The sequence below is a fragment of the Pelodiscus sinensis genome, chromosome 5, assembly GCF_052426305.1.
Source record: "Pelodiscus sinensis isolate ZL-2025 chromosome 5, ASM5242630v1, whole genome shotgun sequence".
In the NCBI taxonomy this organism is placed as follows: domain Eukaryota; kingdom Metazoa; phylum Chordata; order Testudines; family Trionychidae; genus Pelodiscus; species Pelodiscus sinensis.
Genome location: NC_143056.1, coordinates 136,268,019 through 136,293,994, shown reverse-complemented (window position 1 = coordinate 136,293,994; position 25,976 = coordinate 136,268,019). Strand labels below are relative to the sequence as shown.

General features: G+C 66.5%; 1 protein-coding gene across 7 annotated transcripts in view; it reads right to left on the bottom strand.

The window, feature by feature from the left end:
- Positions 1 to 25,036, bottom strand: part of RABEP2 (rabaptin, RAB GTPase binding effector protein 2) — a 33,978-nt gene extending 8,942 nt beyond the window's left edge. For 5 of the 7 annotated variants that reach the window (XM_089778807.1, XM_089778808.1, XM_089778809.1 and 2 more), the window contains exons 1-5: positions 24,879 to 25,036; positions 22,988 to 23,242; positions 17,976 to 18,214; positions 7,956 to 8,075; positions 7,487 to 7,822 (exon numbers count right to left, since the gene is read on the bottom strand). In XM_089778807.1, coding sequence (XP_089634933.1) covers positions 7,487 to 7,822; positions 7,956 to 8,075; positions 17,976 to 18,214; positions 22,988 to 23,242; positions 24,879 to 24,885 — 957 coding nt within the window. In that variant the 5' untranslated portion in view covers positions 24,886 to 25,036. The remainder of the gene's footprint in view (positions 1 to 7,486; positions 7,823 to 7,955; positions 8,076 to 17,975; positions 18,215 to 22,987; positions 23,243 to 24,878) is intronic. The other 2 variants (XM_089778810.1, XM_089778814.1) reach the window with 1 other exon arrangement.
- Positions 25,037 to 25,976: the final 940 nt, after the last annotated feature.

Here is a 25,976-nt window from a genome sequence, read left to right as displayed (position 1 = left end):
TCCCCACACTTCTCCCTGCAAGATCTGCACCCTCACAGTCCTGCTGCTTTGCTCCCCCCCAGGGTCTGCACCCCTCTGCCCACTCCCCACACTTCTCCCTGCAAGATCTGCACCCTCACAGTCCTGCTGCTTTGCTCCCCCCCAGGGTCTGCACCCCACTGCCCGCTCCCCACACTTCTCCCTGCAAGATCTGCACCCTCACAGTCCTGCTGCTTTGCTCCCCCCCAGGGTCTGCACCCCTCTGCCCACTCCCCACACTTCTCCCTGCAAGATCTGCACCCTCACAGTCCTGCTGCTTTGCTCCCCCCCAGGGTCTGCACCCCTCTGCCCACTCCCCACATTTCTCCCTGCAAGATCTGCACCCTCACAGTCCTGCTGCTTTGCTCCCCCCCAGGGTCTGCACCCCTCTGCCCACTCCCCACACTTCTCCCTGCAAGATCTGCACCCTCACAGTCCTGCTGCTTTGCTCCCCCCCAGGGTCTGCACCCCTCTGCACACTCCCCACACTTCTCCCTGCAAGATCTGCACCCTCACAGTCCTGCTGCTTTGCTCCCCCCCAGGGTCTGCACCCCTCTGCTCACTCCCCACACTTCTCCCTGCAAGATCTGCACCCTCACAGTCCTGCTGCTTTGCTCCCCCCCAGGGTCTGCACCCCTCTGCCCACTCCCCACACTTCTCCCTGCAAGATCTGCACCCTCACAGTCCTGCTGCTTTGCTCCCCCCCAGGGTCTGCACCCCTCTGCCCACTCCCCACATTTCTCCCTGCAAGATCTGCACCCTCACAGTCCTGCTGCTTTGCTCCCCCCCAGGGTCTGCACCCCTCTGCCCACTCCCCACACTTCTCCCTGCAAGATCTGCACCCTCACAGTCCTGCTGCTTTGCTCCCCCCCAGGGTCTGCACCCCTCTGCACACTCCCCACACTTCTCCCTGCAAGATCTGCACCCTCACAGTCCTGCTGCTTTGCTCCCCCCCAGGGTCTGCACCCCACTGCCCGCTCCCCACACTTCTCCCTGCAAGATCTGCACCCTCACAGTCCTGCTGCTTTGCTCCCCCCCAGGGTCTGCACCCCACTGCCCGCTCCCCACACTTCTCCCTGCAAGATCTGCACCCTCACAGTCCTGCTGCTTTGCTCCCCCCCAGGGTCTGCACCCCTCTGCCCGCTCCCCACACTTCTCCCTGCAAGATCTGCACCCTCACAGTCCTGCTGCTTTGCTCCCCCCCAGGGTCTGCACCCCTCTGCCCGCTCCCCACACTTCTCCCTGCAAGATCTGCACCCTCACAGTCCTGCTGCTTTGCTCCCCCCCAGGGTCTGCACCCCTCTGCTCACTCCCCACACTTCTCCCTGCAAGATCTGCACCCTCACAGTCCTGCTGCTTTGCTCCCCCCCAGGGTCTGCACCCCACTGCCCGCTCCCCACACTTCTCCCTGCAAGATCTGCACCCTCACAGTCCTGCTGCCCTCCCAATCACCTCCTGACCCTCCATTCTTGGAGCGTCAATGTGGTATATTAGCACTAGTATAAGTAGAATGCTGGTGGTAAGGCCTATACAAGAAAAGCAGAAGTAGAAGTTCTGTAGAAGTCTGCCCTGCAAGTCACCCTGACTCCTTCTTAGCAGCACAAATCAAGTGGTGTTTGTTGTCTACTTTGCAAAGTAAGTGGTGAGAGATTCTGTCACCTCCTTGGTAGAGCTATAGCCATCTCTGAGCTGCGTCCTGTCCGCAGCTGTGAGAGGGCGCTTGTGATGCAGTCAGGGTGTCGGTATATTCACTGTGTGTGTGTATGGGTACCCCTGTTCAGCACCACCCCCAGCTCTGTGAGAGGGCGCTTGTGATGCAGTGGGGGTGTCGGTATATTCACTGTGTGTGTGTATGGGTACCCCTGTTCAGCACCACCCCCAGCTCTGTGAGAGGGCGCTTGTGATGCAGTCAGGGTGTCGGTATATTCACTGTGTGTGTGTATGGGTACCCCTGTTCAGCACCACCCCCAGCTCTGTGAGAGGGCGCTTGTGATGCAGTGGGGGTGTCGGTATATTCACTGTGTGTGTGTATGGGTACCTCTGTTCAGCACCACCCCCAGCTCTGTGAGAGGGCGCTTGTGATGCAGTGGGGGTGTCGGTATATTCACTGTGTGTGTGTATGGGTACCCCTGTTCAGCACCACCCCCAGCTCTGTGAGAGGGCGCTTGTGATGCAGTCAGGGTGTCGGTATATTCACTGTGTGTGTGTATGGGTACCCCTGTTCAGCACCACCCCCAGCTCTGTGAGAGGGCGCTTGTGATGCAGTCAGGGTGTCGGTATATTCACTGTGTGTGTGTATGGGTACCCCTGTTCAGCACCACCCCCAGCTCTGTGAGAGGGCGCTTGTGATGCAGTCAGGGTGTCGGTATATTCACTGTGTGTGTGTATGGGTACCCCTGTTCAGCACCACCCCCAGCTCTGTGAGAGGGCGCTTGTGATGCAGTGGGGGTGTCGGTATATTCACTGTGTGTGTGTATGGGTACCCCTGTTCAGCACCACCCCCAGCTCTGTGAGAGGGCGCTTGTGATGCAGTGGGGGTGTCGGTATATTCACTGTGTGTGTGTATGGGTACCTCTGTTCAGCACCACCCCCAGCTCTGTGAGAGGGCGCTTGTGATGCAGTCAGGGTGTCGGTATATTCACTGTGTGTGTGTATGGGTACCTCTGTTCAGCACCACCCCCAGCTCTGTGAGAGGGCGCTTGTGATGCAGTGGGGGTGTCGGTATATTCACTGTGTGTGTGTATGGGTACCCCTGTTCAGCACCACCCCCAGCTCTGTGAGAGGGCGCTTGTGATGCAGTGGGGGTGTCGGTATATTCACTCTGTGTGTGTGTATGGGTACCTCTGTTCAGCACCACCCCCAGCTCTGTGAGAGGGCGCTTGTGATGCAGTGGGGGTGTTGGTATATTCACTGTGTGTGTGTATGGGTACCTCTGTTCAGCACCACCCCCAGCTCTGTGAGAGGTCGCTTGTGATGCAGTGGGGGTGTCGGTATATTCACTGTGTGTGTGTATGGGTACCTCTGTTCAGCACCACCCCCAGCTCTGTGAGAGGGCGCTTGTGATGCAGTGGGGGTGTCGGTATATTCACTCTGTGTGTGTGTACGGGTACCTCTGTTCAGCACCACCCCCACACTCTGCATGAGGGGTAGAGGCTGGGCATGAGTCGCTCCAGGTGTGTATTGGGCCAGACACAGGAGAGAACTCCTCCTGGCTGGGTGGGGGGACAAAGGATAGGCAGGTCTGCCCTAGGCTGGGGGGTCTGGCCTGTCACGTCACTGGATTTGAAGGGGAGCAGACAGATCCCTGGTGCAGCCTGGGGGGCGTTTCCCCCGATTCGGTACAGAGGGGCCATGGGAGGTGTCCAACGAAAGCTTCTGTTCTGCTGATTCTATGTGTGCTACGCGTGCGCGTGCGATGTCTGTGTGTGGAGTCATGCATATGGGCTCGCTGCTGGTGCTGGGAACGCTCTCTGGCTGAGACAGCAATGGGCCTGGACTGCCTGTAGTCAGGAAGGCTTGTTCAGTGACTGGCTGTGCTACCTCGCACTGCTGCATGGACACTGGCTCTGAGTGGCCAATTCACACCTGAGGGATGCGTCTGGAAACCTGCAGAATGGCCAGTGCCTCATGGCTCCTGGCACGTGAGACAGAGACAGGGCGCTTGATCATGTGACCAGCTCCAGTTTGGGAGACCCCAGAGATCTAAAACTCCGTCTCCATCTTGTCTTCAATCTTGCTACTGATCCCAGATGCAGCCTTGCGAGGGACAGAGCCGCGAAGGATTGCTGACCCGTCCTGATACAGGATGGACACCAGGGACTTCTAAGCTGGCCGTTTGCAACATCTCTGCTGAGCGCCTGCGTCAGGAACTTGGTAATTGATGTATGTAATGTATTCTGCTTCACAATCTTACTCTCAACCTTTTCTTTCTTTTATTAATAACCCTTTAGATTCCAAAGGACTGGCCCAGCGAGCTCGTGTGCGTAAGATCTGAAGTGTAAACTGACCGGGAACCGGGCCTGGGAGGACCCATGGGGGGGGGGGGGTGAGATGGGTTCTAGAACCCCTCACCGGTGTGCAGGCCAGGGGCTGACTGGGGCACAGGGAGAGCTGGGGTGGCCGAGGGGTTTTGCTCAGGAGGTTTCCTGCTGGCCGGACTGGCAGCTGGAGCGCTCGGTGGGACTGGCGTGTGGCCTGTGTGGAAGGTCTCCAGTCGAGGGCTGTAGGGAGCCCTGGTTTAGAGCCATTCGCCCTGAGCGGTGCCCAGACCCGGCCCGGCACAGGGCCTGTGGGAAGAGTCAGTCTTGGCTGGGCTAGGATGAGAAATGAGGCTTGGAGCAGGAAAGGGGGAGTTCAGGGTCCATGAGCCCCTTCCGCCCGCCCCCAGACGAATGAGGCTCCTGCTCCTGGTCCCCGAGCTCACACTGATCCTCTGCTGCGCTGTGTCCCTGGGAACCAACAAATCTTCTGTTCTACCTGCCGCCTGAGTCCCCTCTGGCTGCGGGTGGGGACCCCCGACACTCCATGACAGCGCTTAACAGGGAATTCTCAGCAGGCAGACTGGTGTGGGCGGAGCACACCTGTGCTACTCAGGAGAAGTGTGACAGCCACCACCAGTGCAGTGGGAACCCTGAAGATCCGCAGGAAGCATCCCTTGTGCTGGATGCTAAAACTGAGTTAGTAGCACTGACGCACCTTGGAGACAAGCAGAGATCCTAAGAGTGGGGCACAGCCTGGAGACACGGAGCCTGACGCCGCAAGGCCCAGCGACTCCTCTGGGAACTGCACAGGCGCATCAAAAGGGGGGCTTGGCCCTGGGACTCTGCCGTCAGCCCTGCAACTTGGGAGTCTCAAATCACACCTGACAGAACCCAGCTCCTCACTCCTGTTCAAGCTAACTGGCCAGCCAATCGAGGTGAGCCACAACAGATTAGTAACTGCCAATCATCTGCAGGGGCACGTGTCTCTGCATGTGCGTTGGTATCTGTGTCTGCGTGCCCATCTTCGTGCGTCTGCGCGTGGGCAGCAGCGTCTGTCTGCGTGCATGTCCACATGCCTGCATGGGCACGCATATCCGTTTGTCTGCGTGTCTAACTACAACTGCGTGCGCATCCGCATCCACTTGTGTGTGTGTCTACTGCTGCGTCCACGTCCGCGTGTGTATCTACATCTGCATCCGCATCTGTGTGTATCTACCGCTGAGTGCACATCTGCATCTGCGTGTGTATCTACATCTGTGTCCGCGTCTGTGTATCAACAGCTGCATGCACATCCACATGTATATCTACATCTGCGTCTGCTTGTCTGCGTGTGTATCTACAGCTGCGTCTGCGTCCATATCTACAGCTGCATCCGTGTCCACTTGTCTGCGTATCTACATCTGCATCCGCGTCTGTGTGTGTATCTACAGCTGCATGCGCATCCGCTTGTCTGCGTGTGTGTATCTACAGCTGTGTGCGCATCCGCGTGTGTATCTACAGCTGTGTGTGCGTCCGCTTGTCTGAGTATGTATCTACATCTGCGTATGCTTGTCTGTGTATCTACAGCTGCGTGCACATCCATGTGTGTATCTACATCTGCATCCACTTGTCTGCGTGTATCTACATCTGCGTCCGCGTCTGTGTATCTACAGTTGCATGCGCGTCTGTGTCTGCTTGTCTGTGTATCTACAGCTGCGTCCATGTCCGTATCTACAGCTGCATCCACGTCCACTTGTCTGCATGTGTACCTACATCTGCATCCGCATCTGTGTACCTACAGCTGTGTGCACGTCCGCGTCTGCTTGTCTGTGTATCTGTGTCCCCATCCACTTGTCTGTATGTGTATCTACAGCTACGTGCGTGCACGTCCATGTGTGTATCTACAGCTGCGTGCATGCATGTCCGCATGTGTATCTACAGCTGCGTGTGTGCACGTCTGCGTCTGTCTCTCTACATCTGTGTGCCTACGTCATCATGAGTGTGCAAATCTGCATCTGCATGTCTGCATGCCTGTCTGCATCTCTGTGTGCCTGTGTGCGTGCATCTCTGCATCTGCTTGTGTGCCTGCGGCTGTATCTGTGCCTGCGTGTGCATGTCTGCATATGTGTCTGCGCATCTGCTTGTCTGTATGCGTGTCTGCCTCTGCTTGTCTGTGTCTGCATGCCTGCACGTGCGTCTGCATGTCCAGGTGTGTCTGTGTGCCTGCATGTGCATCTGCATGTCCGGGTGTCTGCGTGCATGTCTGCGTGCCTGCATGTGACTCTGCATGTCTGCATGCGTGTCTGCATGTGCGTCTTCATGTATGGGTGCCTGCGTGCCTGCATGTGCATCTGCATGTTTGCGTGTCCACATGCTTGTCTGCATGCCTGCATGTGCATCTCCATGTCCGCATGCACGTCTGCGTACCTGCATGTGTGTCTGCGTGCCTGCATGTGCGTCTGCATGTCCGGGTGTCCACGTGCATGTCTGTGTGCCTGCATGTGCGTCTGCGTGCCTGTGTGCATGTCTATATGTGCCTCTGCATGTCCAGGTGTCCACGTGTCTGTCTGCCTGCATGTCTGTGTACCTGCATGTGCGCCTGCATGTCCGGGTGTCCACGTGCATGTCTGTGTGCCTGCATGTGCGTCTGCGTGCCTGTGTGCGTGTCTATATGTGTGTGACGTAGTGGGGGTACCTGGCTGGTTCCTATGCTGCTGGCTCTGGGGTAACCCCCACTGGCTGCCGTGGGTACCACAACCCAGCAAAACAGGATGAGTCACTATGCAAACCAGTGGCCAGACACCCCCCATGGAGAGGAACAAAGGAAGGTGGAATGCTGCCCTGGCTGGGGGGCAGGGCTGGAAGAGGGTTAGTGGGTTGCTGGCTGCCTGTGAGCATGGAGGAGACAGGCTAGGGAGAGGGGCTGGAGTTTAGGGGCCCAGCCTTCCCCCAACTCAAGGGGGCCTGAGGCATCCTAGCCCAGCTCTGTGACCAGATTCCATCTGTGCTGGGCTATATCCTGGAGAGGCAATAAACTTCCTCTATTCCACTGGCTGGTGCAGTCTGTTTGTGCCATTTCGGGGTGCAGGAGACGGGGGACCCCCAACGCGCCGTCACAATGTGCGTCTGCATGTCCGGGTGTCCACATGTGTCTGTCTGCCTGCATGTGCGCCTGCATGTCTGCGTACCTGCATGTGCGCCTGCATGTCCGGGTTTTCACGTGTGTGTCTGCGTGTCCGGGTGTCCACGTGCATGTCTGCATGTCCGGGTGTCCGCGTGCGTGTCCGCGTGCCTGCATGTGCGCCTGCATGACCGCGTGCGTGTGTCTGCATGCCTGCATGTGCAGGTGTCCGCGTGCATGTCCGCATCTGCCTGCACATCCACGTGCCTGTGTCTGCGTGCGCGTGTCTGTACACGCTGCTTTTCACGTTCTACACTCGAGCGCAGCGTGTTGCCTGGCCCCTGACAAATCCCCTGTGCTTCTTCTCGGCACAACTCCCCAGTCTCACCTCGAGCTGCAGCTGCGCCCACTCTCTGTCAGGCACCAGCTGGAAGCCAGGGGGTGGCAGGTAGATGCTCTCAGGCACCAGGGTGCCGGTGGACAGCAGAGAGGCTGTATCCTCCTGCTCCAGGCTGGGCCGGCGCCGGGGCCGCAGGGAGCCTGTGCTGGAGCTCGCAATGGAGATGCTGTCACAGCCATGGGCAAAGGCCAGGCTCCCTCCTGGTTCCTCCTCCCCTTCTGGCCCAAAGCCTTCGTCCCCCTCCCCACCAGGGTGGGCAGGGGGCACCTGGCTGGGGGTCTCCACATCAGACAGCAGGGACTCCGACGAACTGCAGAGTGAGCCCTAGGGGAAGGAGTCATGGGGCAGTCGGACCCCCTGGTCCATCCACATCAGCTACCCACCCCACCCAACCTCCTGCATGGCCCGGGTCTCTGCCCCCAGCACCCACTGCCTCCTGCAGGGCTCCCCGTCTCACCTCAGGCCCCTGCAGTCCCCGGATCAGGTCCTCAGCCCGTGAGAGTTTGCTCTTGAGCTGGGCAATCTCCTCCTCCATGGGCAGCACGATGCTGCGCAGCCGCTCGGAGTCCTCCTGCGCCTGTGGGGACAGAGTGAGCCAGGACCCCAGTGCCCTCGGCCTGCCCTGCAAGCCTGGGCCCCCCAGCCGCTCGGAGTCCTCCTGCGCCTGTGGGGACAGAGTGAGCCAGGACCCCAGTGCCCTCGGCCTGCCCTGCAAGCCTGGGCCCCCCAGCCGCTCGGAGTCCTCCTGCGCCTGTGGGGACAGAGTGAGCCAGGACCCCAGTGCCCTCTGCCTGCCCTGCAAGCCTGGGCCCCCCCGCCGAACGGAGTCCTTCTGCGCCTGTGGGGACAGAGTGAGCCAGGACCCCAGTGCCCTCGGCCTGCCCTGCAAGCCTGGGCCCCCCAGCCGCTCGGAGTCCTCCTGCGCCTGTGGGGACAGAGTGAGCCAGGACCCCAGTGCCCTCGGCCTGCCCTGCAAGCCTGGGCCCCCCAGCCGAACGGAGTCCTCCTGCGCCTGTGGGGACAGAGTGAGCCAGGACCCCAGTGCCCTCTGCCTGCCCTGCAAGCCTGGGCCCCCCAGCCGCTCGGAGTCCTCCTGCGCCTGTGGGGACAGAGTGAGCCAGGACCCCAGTGCCCTCTGCCTGCCCTGCAAGCCTGGGCCCCCCAGCCGCTCGGAGTCCTCCTGCGCCTGTGGGGACAGAGTGAGCCAGGACCCCAGTGCCCTCTGCCTGCCCTGCAAGCCTGGGCCCCCCAGCCGAACGGAGTCCTCCTGCGCCTGTGGGGACAGAGTGAGCCAGGACCCCAGTGCCCTCGGCCTGCCCTGCAAGCCTGGGCCCCCCAGCCGAACGGAGTCCTCCTGCGCCTGTGGGGACAGAGTGAGCCAGGACCCCAGTGCCCTCTGCCTGCCCTGCAAGCCTGGGCCCCCCCGCCGCTCGGAGTCCTCCTGCGCCTGTGGGGACAGAGTGAGCCAGGACCCCAGTGCCCTCGGCCTGCCCTGCAAGCCTGGGCCCCCCAGCCGAACGGAGTCCTCCTGCGCCTGTGGGGACAGAGTGAGCCAGGACCCCAGTGCCCTCTGCCTGCCCTGCAAGCCTGGGCCCCCCAGCCGCTCGGAGTCCTCCTGCGCCTGTGGGGACAGAGTGAGCCAGGACCCCAGTGCCCTCTGCCTGCCCTGCAAGCCTGGGCCCCCCAGCCGCTCGGAGTCCTCCTGCGCCTGTGGGGACAGAGTGAGCCAGGACCCCAGTGCCCTCTGCCTGCCCTGCAAGCCTGGGCCCCCCAGCCGAACGGAGTCCTCCTGCGCCTGTGGGGACAGAGTGAGCCAGGACCCCAGTGCCCTCGGCCTGCCCTGCAAGCCTGGGCCCCCCCGCCGCTCGGAGTCCTCCTGCGCCTGTGGGGACAGAGTGAGCCAGGACCCCAGTGCCCTCGGCCTGCCCTGCAAGCCTGGGCCCCCCCGCCGAACGGAGTCCTCCTGCGCCTGTGGGGACAGAGTGAGCCAGGACCCCAGTGCCCTCTGCCTGCCCTGCAAGCCTGGGCCCCCCCGCCGCTCGGAGTCCTCCTGCGCCTGTGGGGACAGAGTGAGCCAGGACCCCAGTGCCCTCGGCCTGCCCTGCAAGCCTGGGCCCCCCCGCCGCTCGGAGTCCTCCTGTGCCTGTGGGGACAGAGTGAGCCAGGACCCCAGTGCCCTCGGCCTGCCCTGCAAGCCTGGGCCCCCCCGCCGCTCGGAGTCCTCCTGCGCCTGTGGGGACAGAGTGAGCCAGGACCCCAGTGCCCTCTGCCTGCCCTGCAAGCCTGGGCCCCCCAGCTGCTCGGAGTCCTCCTGCGCCTGTGGGGACAGAGTGAGCCAGGACCCCAGTGCCCTCTGCCTGCCCTGCAAGCCTGGGCCCCCCAGCCACTCGGAGTTCTCCTGCGCCTGTGGGGACAGAGTGAGCCAGGACCCCAGTGCCCTCGGCCTGCCCTGCAAGCCTGGGCCCCCCAGCCGCTCGGAGTCCTCCTGCGCCTGTGGGGACAGAGTGAGCCAGGACCCCAGTGCCCTCTGCCTGCCCTGCAAGCCTGGGCCCCCCAGCCGCTCGGAGTCCTCCTGCGCCTGTGGGGACAGAGTGAGCCAGGACCCCAGTGCCCTCTGCCTGCCCTGCAAGCCTGGGCCCCCCCGCCGCTCGGAGTCCTCCTGCGCCTGTGGGGACAGAGTGAGCCAGGACCCCAGTGCCCTCTGCCTGCCCTGCAAGCCTGGGCCCCCCCGCCGCTCGGAGTCCTCCTGCGCCTGTGGGGACAGAGTGAGCCAGGACCCCAGTGCCCTCGGCCTGCCCTGCAAGCCTGGGCCCCCCCGCCGAACGGAGTCCTCCTGCGCCTGTGGGGACAGAGTGAGCCAGGACCCCAGTGCCCTCGGCCTGCCCTGCAAGCCTGGGCCCCCCCGCCGCTCGGAGTCCTCCTGCGCCTGTGGGGACAGAGTGAGCCAGGACCCCAGTGCCCTCTGCCTGCCCTGCAAGCCTGGGCCCCCCCGCCGCTCGGAGTCCTCCTGCGCCTGTGGGGACAGAGTGAGCCAGGACCCCAGTGCCCTCTGCCTGCCCTGCAAGCCTGGGCCCCCCAGCCGAACGGAGTCCTCCTGCGCCTGTGGGGACAGAGTGAGCCAGGACCCCAGTGCCCTCTGCCTGCCCTGCAAGCCTGGGCCCCCCCGCCGCTCGGAGTCCTCCTGCGCCTGTGGGGACAGAGTGAGCCAGGACCCCAGTGCCCTCTGCCTGCCCTGCAAGCCTGGGCCCCCCCGCCGCTCGGAGTCCTCCTGCGCCTGTGGGGACAGAGTGAGCCAGGACCCCAGTGCCCTCTGCCTGCCCTGCAAGCCTGGGCCCCCCAGCCGAACAGAGTCCTCCTGTGCCTGTGGGGACAGAGTGAGCCAGGACCCCAGTGCCCTCTGCCTGCCCTGCAAGCCTGGGCCCCCCCGCCGCTCGGAGTCCTCCTGCGCCTGTGGGGACAGAGTGAGCCAGGACCCCAGTGCCCTCTGCCTGCCCTGCAAGCCTGGGCCCCCCCGCCGCTCGGAGTCCTCCTGCGCCTGTGGGGACAGAGTGAGCCAGGACCCCAGTGCCCTCGGCCTGCCCTGCAAGCCTGGGCCCCCCAGCCGAACGGAGTCCTCCTGCGCCTGTGGGGACAGAGTGAGCCAGGACCCCAGTGCCCTCTGCCTGCCCTGCAAGCCTGGGCCCCCCAGCCGCTCGGAGTCCTCCTGCGCCTGTGGGGACAGAGTGAGCCAGGACCCCAGTGCCCTCTGCCTGCCCTGCAAGCCTGGGCCCCCCAGCCGCTCGGAGTCCTCCTGCGCCTGTGGGGACAGAGTGAGCCAGGACCCCAGTGCCCTCTGCCTGCCCTGCAAGCCTGGGCCCCCCAGCCGAACGGAGTCCTCCTGCGCCTGTGGGGACAGAGTGAGCCAGGACCCCAGTGCCCTCGGCCTGCCCTGCAAGCCTGGGCCCCCCCGCCGCTCGGAGTCCTCCTGCGCCTGTGGGGACAGAGTGAGCCAGGACCCCAGTGCCCTCGGCCTGCCCTGCAAGCCTGGGCCCCCCCGCCGAACGGAGTCCTCCTGCGCCTGTGGGGACAGAGTGAGCCAGGACCCCAGTGCCCTCGGCCTGCCCTGCAAGCCTGGGCCCCCCCGCCGCTCGGAGTCCTCCTGTGCCTGTGGGGACAGAGTGAGCCAGGACCCCAGTGCCCTCTGCCTGCCCTGCAAGCCTGGGCCCCCCCGCCGCTCGGAGTCCTCCTGCGCCTGTGGGGACAGAGTGAGCCAGGACCCCAGTGCCCTCTGCCTGCCCTGCAAGCCTGGGCCCCCCCGCCGAACGGAGTCCTCCTGCGCCTGTGGGGACAGAGTGAGCCAGGACCCCAGTGCCCTCGGCCTGCCCTGCAAGCCTGGGCCCCCCAGCCGAACAGAGTCCTCCTGCGCCTGTGGGGACAGTGTGAGCCAGGACCCCAGTGCCCTCTGCCTGCCCTGCAAGCCTGGGCCCCCCAGCCGCTCGGAGTCCTCCTGCGCCTGTGGGGACAGTGTGAGCCAGGACCCCAGTGCCCTCTGCCTGCCCTGCAAGCCTGGGCCCCCCCGCCGCTCGGAGTCCTCCTGCGCCTGTGGGGACAGAGTGAGCCAGGACCCCAGTGCCCTCGGCCTGCCCTGCAAGACTGGGCCCCCCAGCCGAACAGAGTCCTCCTGCGCCTGTGGGGACAGAGTGAGCCAGGACCCCAGTGCCCTCTGCCTGCCCTGCAAGCCTGGGCCCCCCAGCCGCTCGGAGTCCTCCTGCGCCTGTGGGGACAGAGTGAGCCAGGACCCCAGTGCCCTCTGCCTGCCCTGCAAGCCTGGGCCCCCCAGCCGCTCGGAGTCCTCCTGCGCCTGTGGGGACAGAGTGAGCCAGGACCCCAGTGCCCTCTGCCTGCCCTGCAAGCCTGGGCCCCCCAGCCGAACGGAGTCCTCCTGCGCCTGTGGGGACAGAGTGAGCCAGGACCCCAGTGCCCTCGGCCTGCCCTGCAAGCCTGGGCCCCCCCGCCGCTCGGAGTCCTCCTGCGCCTGTGGGGACAGAGTGAGCCAGGACCCCAGTGCCCTCGGCCTGCCCTGCAAGCCTGGGCCCCCCCGCCGAACGGAGTCCTCCTGCGCCTGTGGGGACAGAGTGAGCCAGGACCCCAGTGCCCTCGGCCTGCCCTGCAAGCCTGGGCCCCCCCGCCGCTCGGAGTCCTCCTGCGCCTGTGGGGACAGAGTGAGCTAGGACCCCAGTGCCCTCTGCCTGCCCTGCAAGCCTGGGCCCCCCCGCCGCTCGGAGTCCTCCTGCGCCTGTGGGGACAGAGTGAGCCAGGACCCCAGTGCCCTCGGCCTGCCCTGCAAGCCTGGGCCCCCCCGCCGCTCGGAGTCCTCCTGCGCCTGTGGGGACAGAGTGAGCCAGGACCCCAGTGCCCTCGGCCTGCCCTGCAAGCCTGGGCCCCCCCGCCGCTCGGAGTCCTCCTGCGCCTGTGGGGACAGAGTGAGCTAGGACCCCAGTGCCCTCGGCCTGCCCTGCAAGACTGGGCCCCCCAGCCGAACGGAGTCCTCCTGCGCCTGTGGGGACAGAGTGAGCCAGGACCCCAGTGCCCTCGGCCTACCCTGCAAGCCTGGGCCCCCCAGCCGCTCGGAGTCCTCCTGCGCCTGTGGGGACAGTGTGAGCCAGGACCCCAGTGCCCTCTGCCTGCCCTGCAAGCCTGGGCCCCCCAGCCGCTCGGAGTCCTCCTGTGCCTGTGGGGACAGAGTGAGCCAGGACCCCAGTGCCCTCGGCCTACCCTGCAAGCCTGGGCCCCCCAGCCGCTCGGAGTCCTCCTGCGCCTGTGGGGACAGAGTGAGCCAGGACCCCAGTGCCCTCTGCCTGTCCTGCAAGCCTGGGCCCCCCAGCCGCTCGGAGTCCTCCTGCGCCTGTGGGGACAGTGTGAGCCAGGACCCCAGTGCCCTCTGCCTGCCCTGCAAGCCTGGGCCCCCCCGCCGCTCGGAGTCCTCCTGCGCCTGTGGGGACAGAGTGAGCTAGGACCCCAGTGCCCTCGGCCTGCCCTGCAAGACTGGGCCCCCCAGCCGAACGGAGTCCTCCTGCGCCTGTGGGGACAGAGTGAGCCAGGACCCCAGTGCCCTCGGCCTACCCTGCAAGCCTGGGCCCCCCAGCCGCTCGGAGTCCTCCTGCGCCTGTGGGGACAGAGTGAGCCAGGACCCCAGTGCCCTCTGCCTGCCCTGCAAGCCTGGGCCCCCCAGCCGCTCGGAGTCCTCCTGCGCCTGTGGGGACAGTGTGAGCCAGGACCCCAGTGCCCTCTGCCTGCCCTGCAAGCCTGGGCCCCCCCGCCGAACGGAGTCCTCCTGCGCCTGTGGGGACAGAGTGAGCCAGGACCCCAGTGCCCTCGGCCTACCCTGCAAGCCTGGGCCCCCCAGCCGCTCGGAGTCCTCCTGCGCCTGTGGGGACAGTGTGAGCCAGGACCCCAGTGCCCTCTGCCTGCCCTGCAAGCCTGGGCCCCCCAGCCGCTCGGAGTCCTCCTGTGCCTGTGGGGACAGAGTGAGCCAGGACCCCAGTGCCCTCGGCCTACCCTGCAAGCCTGGGCCCCCCAGCCGCTCGGAGTCCTCCTGCGCCTGTGGGGACAGAGTGAGCCAGGACCCCAGTGCCCTCTGCCTGCCCTGCAAGCCTGGGCCCCCAGCCGCTCGGAGTCCTCCTGTGCCTGTGGGGACAGAGTGAGCCAGGACCCCAGTGCCCTCGGCCTGCCCTGCAAGCCTGGGCCCCCCAGCCGAACAGAGTCCTCCTGTGCCTGTGGGGACAGAGTGAGCCAGGACCCCAGTGCCCTCTGCCTGCCCTGCAAGCCTGGGCCCCCCAGCCGCTCGGAGTCCTCCTGTGCCTGTGGGGACAGAGTGAGCCAGGACCCCAGTGCCCTCTGCCTGCCCTGCAAGCCTGGGCCCCCCAGCCGCTCGGAGTCCTCCTGCGCCTGTGGGGACAGAGTGAGCCAGGACCCCAGTGCCCTCGGCCTGCCCTGCAAGCCTGGGCCCCCCAGCCGCTCGGAGTCCTCCTGTGGCATCCGAGTGGCCAGGCACGGTCAGTCCAAAGGCCCATCAGTCCAGCGTCCTGCTGTCCAAAGCAGCCGGCGCCCAGTGCCCCAGAGGGAGGGCACAGAGCAGGCGATCACGCCTTGTCCGTCCCAGCATCTGGCATACAGGGGACACCCACACGCAGGGCTGCCCCGGCCCGGCCCGGAAGCAGAGCGCGAGCGGAGCCAGGCAGCACTGAGCTGTTACCCCTGCTCTCCTTGGCACCCCGGGGAATCGGAGCCGCGCTCTGGCCCTGGCCTTCTGTCGCTCGCGCCAGCTGGCGAAAGCAGCAGCTCCCCAGCCGCGCGAGCCACGGCCGAGGTGCTCACTTGTGGAAGAGCAAGTGTCGCACTCGGCTGCGAGCGAGGAGCAAGCTCGGCTCTGCGTCCTGCAGCTCCACCAGGCCTCCCCCTGGCCAGGAGCCCCTAGACCCTTCCTGCCACCTGACTTCAGCCTGCGGCCTCTGAGCCTCATGGCTCCTTCCGGACCTCCCTTGTGTGTCCCCTTATTCTCTCACAGGCCGACCGGCCCCAGCTGCAAGTGCTCCTCGCACAGGCGCCATGCACACCCAGACCCCTTTCTGTGCCATTCTGGCCGGAGATGGGTGCCCAGCCTGCTGCAGGGTTCGAGGGAGGGACACGCCAGGAATGAGTTCAGAGACAAGATGGGATTTTCCGTCCCATCCTCTGACCCTCCCTAGCGATTGCCAGCACAGCTGCCCAGTCTGGCTGTGGCTGCCCCCACACGCTGCTCCGCAGCGACCCCCAATCTCTCCCTGAGCGACACCAGCTACTGACCACATAGGACCTTCGGCCCTCCCACTCTGCACAGCGTCTTGCTGGATCTGGGGAGTGAGGGACCCACATCCACCTTCTCTTGGGATGAAGACATTGCTTATGTGAGTAATCCTGTGCCCACAATTCTTAGCAGCTAGTTTCTAGATTGCTCCCCCCATGCGTTCCTGGCTCCTGGCCCCACTCCTTGCCTGTGCTGCTGCCTCTGCGTGCCACGGAGCAGCCTCTGTCCACGAAGACCTTGGGCCCCCTGCAGACAGGGGCTGCTACCGTCCCACGTTGCTGCCTCTGCGTGCCACAGAGCAGCCTCTGTCCACAAAGACCTTGGGCCCCCTGCAGACCGGGGCTGCTACCATTCCACGTTGCTGCCTCTGCGTGCCACGGAGCAGCCTCTGTCCACAAAGACCTTGGGCCCCCTGCAGACCGGGGCTGCTACCATCCCACGTTGCTGCCTCTGCGTGCCACGGAGCAGCCTCTGTCCACAAAGACCTTGGGCCCCCTGCAGACCGGGCCTGCTACCATCCCACGTTGCTGCCTCTGCGTGCCACGGAGCAGCCTCTGTCCACGAAGACCTTGGGCCCCCTGCAGACCGGGGCTGCTACCATCCCACGTTGCTGCCTCTGCGTGCCACGGAGCAGCCTCTGTCCACAAAGACCTTGGGCCCCCTGCAGACCGGGGCTGCTACCATCCCACGTTGCTGCCTCTGCGTGCCACGGAGCAGCCTCTGTCCACAAAGACCTTGGCCCCCTACAGACAGGCGCTGCTACCGTCCCACGTTGCTGCCTCTGCGTGCCACAGAGCAGCCTCTATCCACAAAGACCTTGGCCCCCTACAGACAGGGGCTGCTACCGTCCCACGTTGCTGCCTCTGCGTGCCACGGAGCAGCCTCTGTCCACAAAGACCTTGGCCCCCTACAGACAGGGGCTGCTACCGTCCCACGTTGCTGCCTCTGCGTGCCACAGAGCAGCCTCTATCCACAAAGACCTTGGCCCCCTACAGACAGGGGCTGCTACCGTCCCACGTTGCTGCCTCTGCGTGCCACGGAGCAACCTCTATCCACAAAGACCTTGGGCCCCGTGCAGACCGGGGCTGCTACCGTCCCACGTTGCTGCCTCTGCGTGCCACGGAGCAACCTCTATCCACAAAGACCTTGGGCCCCGTGCAGACCGGGGCTGCTACCGTCCCACGTTGCTGCCTCTGCGTGCCACGGAGCAGCCTCTGTCCACGAAGACCTTGGGCCCCCTGCAGACCGGGGCTGCTACCGTCCCACGTTGCTGCCTCTGCGTGCCACAGAGCAGCCTCTGTCCACGAAGACCTTGGGCCCCCTGCAGACCGGGGCTGCTACCGTCCCACGTTGCTGCCTCTGCGTGCCACGGAGCAGCCTCTGTCCACAAAGACCTTGGGCCCCCTGCAGACCGGGGCTGCTACCATCCCACGTTGCTGCCTCTGCGTGCCACGGAGCAGCCTCTGTCCACAAAGACCTTGGCCCCCTACAGACAGGGGCTGCTACCGTCCCACGTTGCTGCCTCTGCATGCCACAGAGCAGCCTCTATCCACAAAGACCTTGGCCCCCTACAGACAGGGGCTGCTACCGTCCCACGTTGCTGCCTCTGCATGCCACGGAGCAGCCTCTGTCCACGAAGACCTTGGGCCCCCTACAGACAGGGGCTGCTACCGTCCCACGTTGCTGCCTCTGCGTGCCACGGAGCAGCCTCTGTCCACAAAGACCTTGGCCCCCTACAGACAGGGGCTGCTACCGTCCCACGTTGCTGCCTCTGCGTGCCACAGAGCAGCCTCTATCCACAAAGACCTTGGCCCCCTACAGACAGGGGCTGCTACCGTCCCACGTTGCTGCCTCTGCGTGCCACGGAGCAACCTCTATCCACAAAGACCTTGGGCCCCGTGCAGACCGGGGCTGCTACCGTCCCACGTTGCTGCCTCTGCGTGCCACGGAGCAACCTCTATCCACAAAGACCTTGGGCCCCGTGCAGACCGGGGCTGCTACCGTCCCACGTTGCTGCCTCTGCGTGCCACAGAGCAGCCTCTATCCACAAAGACCTTGGGCCCCGTGCAGACAGGGGCTGCTACCGTCCCACGTTGCTGCCTCTGCGTGCCACGGAGCAGCCTCTGTCCACAAAGACCTTGGGCCCCGTGCAGACAGGGGCTGCTACCGTCCCACGTTGCTGCCTCTGCATGCCACGGAGCAGCCTCTGTCCACAAAGACCTTGGGCCCCCTGCAGACCGGGGCTGCTACCGTCCCACGTTGCTGCCTCTGCGTGCCACGGAGCAGCCTCTGTCCACAAAGACCTTGGGCCCCCTGCAGACCGGGGCTGCTACCGTCCCACGTTGCTGCCTCTGCGTGCCACGGAGCAGCCTCTGTCCACAAAGACCTTGGGCCCCCTGCAGACCGGGGCTGCTACCGTCCCACGTTGCTGCCTCTGCGTGCTGATCATTTAAAACTCAGACGAACAGGCTGAGACTTAGTTTAAAATGCAGAGCATGCGGGGGCGTGGGGTTGTGGTTAACGGACCATTAACTGATAAGCAATCGCTCATCGGTTAACTGACTAGCCCCTAACATCCCCACTTTCTCCAGCCCCGACCCATCTCCCACCCCCAAGTTCCCTGGGCCTGAGGAGCACCCCTCCCCGCCTCACCTTCTCCATCTGCCGCTCCAGCGAGTCCAGGGGGCTTCCCTGCGGCCGGTGCTGCTGCAGGTGGCTCGGCTCCCGGCCCCCTCGGGACTGCTCCTGCTGCAGGATCACAAGGCGCGCCTCATAGGTGCTGATGGTCTCTGGGGAAGCAGCAGAGGGCCCCATGAAGGTACACGGCACAGCAGGGCCCCCCAGCGGATGCCCCGCACACTGGGGAGTGAGGGCCCATCCCCAGGCTGGAGCTGCACAGACACAGATGCGTGGGCATGTGCACCTTTCTCTCACACCGACTTGTCTAACATCCCCCTGCTGAAGGGCATGGAGGCAGGAGTGTGGGGTGGTACATGCGGGGTCTGCATCGGGCTGGTGGCAGATGGGGAGGGATGGGGATGGGGGCCGTGTGCGTGACAACAGGGTGATCACAGAAGGAGAATGGGGGTAGCGTGTTGAGAGAGCAGGGGTGGAGGTACCGGCCTATAGGAGCCATGGAAGGCGATGGGCATGTGCAGATGGTAGTGGGAGTGTGGGGTATGGATGGGGCTGTGATGCGTGCACAGAGCCTGTGGGCGCAGGAGGGCAGGAGGCATGGTGGGGCTGTGATGCGTGCACAGAGCCTGTGGGCGAAGGAGGGCAGGAGGCATGGTGGGGCTGTGATGCGTGCACAGAGCCTGTGGGCGAAGGAGGGCAGGAGGCATGGTGGGGCTGCGATGCGTGCACAGAGCCTGTGGGCGCAGGAGGGCAGGAGGCATGGTGGGGCTGCGATGCGTGCACAGAGCCTGTGGGCGCAGGAGGTCAGGAGGCATGGTGGGGCTGCGATGCGTGCACAGGAGGCATGGTGGGGCTGTGATGCGTGCACAGAGCCTGTGGGCGCAGGAGGGCAGGAGGCATGGTGGGGCTGCGATGCGTGCACAGAGCCTGTGGGCGCAGGAGGGCAGGAGGCATGGTGGGGCTGTGATGCGTACACAGAGCCTGTGGGCGCAGGAGGGCAGGAGGCATGGTGGGGCTGCGATGCGTGCACAGAGCCTGTGGGCGCAGGAGGGCAGGAGGCATGGTGGGGCTGTGATGCGTACACAGAGCCTGTGGGCGCAGGAGGGCAGGAGGCATGGTGGGGCTGCGATGCGTGCACAGAGCCTGTGGGCGCAGGAGGGCAGGAGGCATGGTGGGGCTGCGATGCGTGCACAGAGCCTGTGGGCGCAGGAGGGCAGGAGGCATGGTGGGGCTGCGATGCGTGCACAGAGCCTGTGGGCGCAGGAGGGCAGGAGGCATGGTGGGGCTGCGATGCGTGCACAGAGCCTGTGGGCGCAGGAGGGCAGGAGGCATGGTGGGGCTGCGATGCGTGCACAGAGCCTGTGGGCGCAGGAGGGCAGGAGGCATGGTGGGGCTGCGATGCGTACACAGAGCCTGTGGGCGCAGGAGAGCAGGAGGCATGGTGGGGCTGCGATGCGTGCACAGAGCCTGTGGGCGCAGGAGGGCAGGAGGCATGGTGGGGCTGCGATGCGTGCACAGAGCCTGTGGGCGCAGGAGGGCAGGAGGCATGGTGGGGCTGCGATGCGTGCACAGAGCCTGTGGGCGCAGGAGGTCAGGAGGCATGGTGGGGCTGCGATGCGTGCACAGAGCCTGTGGGCGCAGGAGAGCAGGAGGCATGGTGGGGCTGCGATGCGTGCACAGAGCCTGTGGGCGCAGGAGGTCAGGAGGCATGGTGGGGCTGCGATGCGTGCACAGAGCCTGTGGGCGCAGGAGAGCAGGAGGCATGGTGGGGCTGCGATGCGTGCACAGAGCCTGTGGGCGCAGGAGGGCAGGAGGCATGGTGGGGCTGCGATGCGTGCACAGAGCCTGTGGGCGCAGGAGGGCAGGAGGCATGGTGGGGCTGCGATGCGTACACAGAGCCTGTGGGCGCAGGAGAGCAGGAGGCATGGTGGGGCTGCGATGCGTGCACAGAGCCTGTGGGCGCAGGAGGGCAGGAGGCATGGTGGGGCTGCGATGCGTGCACAGAGCCTGTGGGCGCAGGAGGGCAGGAGGCATGGTGGGGCTGCGATGCGTGCACAGAGCCTGTGGGCGCAGGAGGGCAGGAGGCATGGTGGGGCTGCGATGCGTGCACAGAGCCTGTGGGCGCAGGAGAGCAGGAGGCATGGTGGGGCTGCGATGCGTGCACAGAGCCTGTGGGCGCAGGAGGGCAGGAGGCATGGTGGGGCTGCGATGCGTGCACAGAGCCTGTGGGCGCAGGAGGGCAGGAGGCATGGTGGGGCTGCGATGCGTGCACAGAGCCTGTGGGCGCAGGAGGGCAGGAGGCATGGTGGGGCTGCGATGCGTGCACAGAGCCTGTGGGCGCAGGAGGGCAGGAGGCATGGTGGGGCTGCGATGCGTGCACAGAGCCTGTGGGCGCAGGAGGTCAGGAGGCATGGTGGGGCTGCGATGCGTGCACAGGAGGCATGGTGGGGCTGTGATGCGTGCACAGAGCCTGTGGGCGCAGGAGGGCAGGAGGCATGGTGGGGCTGCGATGCGTGCACAGAGCCTGTGGGCGCAGGAGGGCAGGAGGCATGGTGGGGCTGCGATGCGTGCACAGAGCCTGTGGGCGCAGGAGGGCAGGAGGCATGGTGGGGCTGCGATGCGTGCACAGAGCCTGTGGGCGCAGGAGGGCAGGAGGCATGGTGGGGCTGTGATGCGTGCACAGAGCCTGTGGGCGAAGGAGGGCAGGAGGCATGGTGGGGCTGCGATGCGTGCACAGAGCCTGTGGGCGCAGGAGGGCAGGAGGCATGGTGGGGCTGCGATGCGTGCACAGAGCCTGTGGGCGCAGGAGGTCAGGAGGCATGGTGGGGCTGCGATGCGTGCACAGGAGGCATGGTGGGGCTGTGATGCGTGCACAGAGCCTGTGGGCGCAGGAGGGCAGGAGGCATGGTGGGGCTGCGATGCGTGCACAGAGCCTGTGGGCGCAGGAGGGCAGGAGGCATGGTGGGGCTGCGATGCGTGCACAGAGCCTGTGGGCGCAGGAGGGCAGGAGGCATGGTGGGGCTGCGATGCGTGCACAGAGCCTGTGGGCGCAGGAGGGCAGGAGGCATGGTGGGGCTGTGATGCGTGCACAGAGCCTGTGGGCGCAGGAGGGCAGGAGGCATGGTGGGGCTGCGATGCGTGCACAGAGCCTGTGGGCGCAGGAGGGCAGGAGGCATGGTGGGGCTGCGATGCGTGCACAGAGCCTGTGGGCGCAGGAGGGCAGGAGGCATGGTGGGGCTGCGATGCGTGCACAGAGCCTGTGGGCGCAGGAGGGCAGGAGGCATGGTGGGGCTGCGATGCGTGCACAGAGCCTGTGGGCGCAGGAGGGCAGGAGGCATGGTGGGGCTGTGATGCGTGCACAGAGCCTGTGGGCGCAGGAGAGCAGGAGGCATGGTGGGGCTGCGATGCGTGCACAGAGCCTGTGGGCGCAGGAGGGCAGGAGGCATGGTGGGGCTGCGATGCGTGCACAGAGCCTGTGGGCGCAGGAGGGCAGGAGGCATGGTGGGGCTGCGATGCGTGCACAGAGCCTGTGGGCGCAGGAGGGCAGGAGGCATGGTGGGGCTGCGATGCGTGCACAGAGCCTGTGGGCGCAGGAGGGCAGGAGGCATGGTGGGGCTGTGATGCGTGCACAGAGCCTGTGGGCGAAGGAGGGCAGGAGGCATGGTGGGGCTGCGATGCGTGCACAGAGCCTGTGGGCGCAGGAGGGCAGGAGGCATGGTGGGGCTGCGATGCGTGCACAGAGCCTGTGGGCGCAGGAGGTCAGGAGGCATGGTGGGGCTGCGATGCGTGCACAGGAGGCATGGTGGGGCTGTGATGCGTGCACAGAGCCTGTGGGCGCAGGAGGGCAGGAGGCATGGTGGGGCTGCGATGCGTGCACAGAGCCTGTGGGCGCAGGAGGGCAGGAGGCATGGTGGGGCTGTGATGCGTACACAGAGCCTGTGGGCGCAGGAGGGCAGGAGGCATGGTGGGGCTGCGATGCGTGCACAGAGCCTGTGGGCGCAGGAGGGCAGGAGGCATGGTGGGGCTGCGATGCGTGCACAGAGCCTGTGGGCGCAGGAGGGCAGGAGGCATGGTGGGGCTGTGATGCGTACACAGAGCCTGTGGGCGCAGGAGGGCAGGAGGCATGGTGGGGCTGCGATGCGTGCACAGAGCCTGTGGGCGCAGGAGGGCAGGAGGCATGGTGGGGCTGCGATGCGTGCACAGAGCCTGTGGGCGCAGGAGGGCAGGAGGCATGGTGGGGCTGCGATGCGTGCACAGAGCCTGTGGGCGCAGGAGGGCAGGAGGCATGGTGGGGCTGCGATGCGTGCACAGAGCCTGTGGGCGCAGGAGGGCAGGAGGCATGGTGGGGCTGCGATGCGTGCACAGAGCCTGTGGGCGCAGGAGGGCAGGAGGCATGGTGGGGCTGCGATGCGTACACAGAGCCTGTGGGCGCAGGAGAGCAGGAGGCATGGTGGGGCTGCGATGCGTGCACAGAGCCTGTGGGCGCAGGAGGGCAGGAGGCATGGTGGGGCTGCGATGCGTGCACAGAGCCTGTGGGCGCAGGAGAGCAGGAGGCATGGTGGGGCTGCGATGCGTGCACAGAGCCTGTGGGCGCAGGAGGGCAGGAGGCATGGTGGGGCTGTGATGCGTGCACAGAGCCTGTGGGCGCAGGAGGGCAGGAGGCATGGTGGGGCTGCGATGCGTGCACAGAGCCTGTGGGCGCAGGAGGGCAGGAGGCATGGTGGGGCTGCGATGCGTGCACAGAGCCTGTGGGCGCAGGAGGGCAGGAGGCATGGTGGGGCTGCGATGCGTGCACAGAGCCTGTGGGCGCAGGAGGGCAGGAGGCATGGTGGGGCTGCGATGCGTGCACAGAGCCTGTGGGCGCAGGAGGGCAGGAGGCATGGTGGGGCTGCGATGCGTGCACAGAGCCTGTGGGCGCAGGAGGGCAGGAGGCTTAGTGGGGCTGTGATGCGTGCACAGAGCCTGTGGGCGCAGGAGGGCAGGAGGCATGGTGGGGCGGGGGGCGGGCAGGCAAGTGGGGGTCTCACCTTTGAGGATGGCCTGCAGAGATGCCACCTCCTCCTGGCACTGGCGCTGCACGGCAGCCACCGCCTCCTGCTTCGTGCTCTCGCTGACCGTGGCCACAGCTCGCACGGTCTCCACCTCGGCCAGCGCGGCTGCCAGCTGCGCCCGCAGCATCTCCTCGGGGTCCGGTTCTGGATCCAGGCCGGCTGCCTGCAACGCCACGCCTGGCTCCTGGGGGGCTGCGACCTCTCCGCCCAGCCCCTCCACCCCACACAGCTCTGGGGGCAGAGATGGGGGTCACAGACCCAACGTGTCGGTTGACATGACCCGACCCCTGCCCATCCCAGAACACTGTGCCCGGTCTCCAGGGGTCAAACCCCACGGCCCCTCAGGGGAGTCACCCCCCCCGCCCTCAGGGATCGCAACCCGCCCCCCAACCCAGGGCCCCCCCACACCCCACCAGGGGAGTCACCCCCCACCCCCAGGGATGGCAACCCGCCCCCCAACCCAGGGCCCCCCCGCACTCCACCAGGGGAGTCACCCCCCACCCCCAGGGATGGCAACCCACCCCCCAACCCAAGGCCCCCCCGCACCCCACCAGGGGAGTCACCCCCCACCCCCAGGGATGGCAACCCGCCCCCCAACCCAGGGCCCCCCCGCACCCCACCAGGGGAGTCACCCCCCACCCCCAGGGATGGCAACCCGCCCCCCAACCCAGGGGAACCCCCCGCACCCCACCAGGGGAGTCACCCCCCACCCCCAGGGATGGCAACCCGCCCCCCAACCCAGGGCCCCCCCGCACCCCACCAGGGGAGTCACCCCCCACCCCCAGGGATGGCAACCCGCCCCCCAACCCAGGGCCCCCCCGCACCCCACCAGGGGAGTCACCCCCCACCCCCAGGGATGGCAACCCGCCCCCCAACCCAGGGCCCCCCCGCACCCCACCAGGGGAGTCACCCCCCACCCCCAGGGATCGCAACCCGCCCCCCAACCCAGGGCCCCCCCGCACCCCACCAGGGGAGTCACCCCCCACCCCCAGGGATGGCAACCCGACCCCCAACCCAGGGCCCCCCCGCACCCCACCAGGGGAGTCACCCCCCACCCCCAGGGATGGCAACCCGCCCCCCAACCCAGGGCCCCCCCGCACCCCACCAGGGGAGTCACCCCCCACCCCCAGGGATGGCAACCCGCCCCCCAACCCAGGGCCCCCCCGCACCCCACCAGGGGAGTCACCCCCCACCCCCAGGGATGGCAACCCGCCCCCCAACCCAGGGCCCCCCCGCACCCCACCAGGGGAGTCACCCCCCACCCCCAGGGATGGCAACCCGCCCCCCAACCCAGGGCCCCCCCGCACCCCACCAGGGGAGTCACCCCCCACCCCCAGGGATGGCAACCCGCCCCCCAACCCAGGGCCCCCCCGCACCCCACCAGGGGAGTCACCCCCCACCCCCAGGGATGGCAACCCGCCCCCCAACCCAGGGCCCCCCCGCACCCCACCAGGGGAGTCACCCCTCACCCCCTGGGATGGCAACCCGCCCCCCAACCCAGGGCCCCCCCGCACCCCACCAGGGGAGTCACCCCTCACCCCCTGGGATGGCAACCCGCCCCCCAACCCAGGGCCCCCCCGCACCCCACCAGGGGAGTCACCCCTCACCCCCTGGGATGGCAACCCGACCCCCAACCCAGGGCCCCCCCGCACCCCACCAGGGGAGTCACCCCCCACCCCCAGGGATGGCAACCCGCCCCCCAACCCAGGGCCCCCCCGCACCCCACCAGGGGAGTCACCCCTCACCCCCAGGGATGGCAACCCGCCCCCCAACCCAGGGCCCCCCCGCACCCCACCAGGGGAGTCACCCCTCACCCCCTGGGATGGCAACCCGACCCCCAACCCAGGGCCCCCCCCAGGGATCGCACCCTCCATGCCCGGCTCCCCCGCTGCAGGCTCCGCACTTCCGGGTTCAGGACGAGCTGGGGGCGGCGCTACCGGGCAGAGCCGGAAACTGCCGAACGGAGTCGAGAGCCCGAGCCTGGCGCGAGAGCCCCCGGCAACCACGTCCCTAGCAACCGCCCCTCCCTGGCAACCACGTCCCGAGCAACCACCTCCCTAGCAACCGCCGCTCCCTGGCAACCACGTCCCGAGCAACCGCCCCTCCCTGGCAACCACGTCACGAGCAACCACCTCCCTAGCAACCGCCCCTCCCTGGCAACCACGTCCCGAGCAACCGCCCCTCCCTGGCAACCACGTCCCAAGCAACCACCTCCCTAGCAACCGCCGCTCCCTGGCAACCACGTCCCGAGCAACCGCCCCTCCCTGGCAACCACGTCACGAGCAACCACCTCCCTAGCAACCGCCGCTCCCTGGCAACCACGTCCCGAGCTACCGCCCCTCCCTGGAAACCACGTCATGAGCAACCACCTCCCTAGCAACTGCCCCTCCCTGGCAACCACGTCCCGAGCAACCACCTCCCTAGCAACCGCCCCTCCCTGGCAACCACGTCACGAGCAACTGCCCCTCCCTGGCAACCACGTCATGAGCAACCACCTCCCTAGCAACCGCCCCTCCCTGGCAACCACGTCCCGAGCAACTGCCCCTTCCTGGCAACCACGTCACGAGCAACCACCTCCCTAGCAACCGCCCCTCCCTGGCAACCACGTCCCGAGCAACCGCCCCTCCCTGGCAACCACATCCCTGGCAACCACCTCCCTAGCAACCGCCCCTCCCTGGCAACCACGTCCCGAGCAACCACCTCCCTAGCAACCGCTCCTCCCTGGCAACCACTCCCGAGCAACCGCCCCTCCCTGGCAACCACGTCCCGAGCAACCACCTCCCTAGCAACCGCCCCTCCCTGGCAACCACATCCCAAGCAACCACCTCCTTAGCAACCGCCCCTCCCTGGCAACTGTGTCCCCAGCAGCCACCTCCCTAGCAACCGCCCCTCCCTGGCTACCACGTCCCAAGCAACCACCACCCTAGCAACCGCCCCTTCCTGGCAACCACGTCCCGAGCAACCA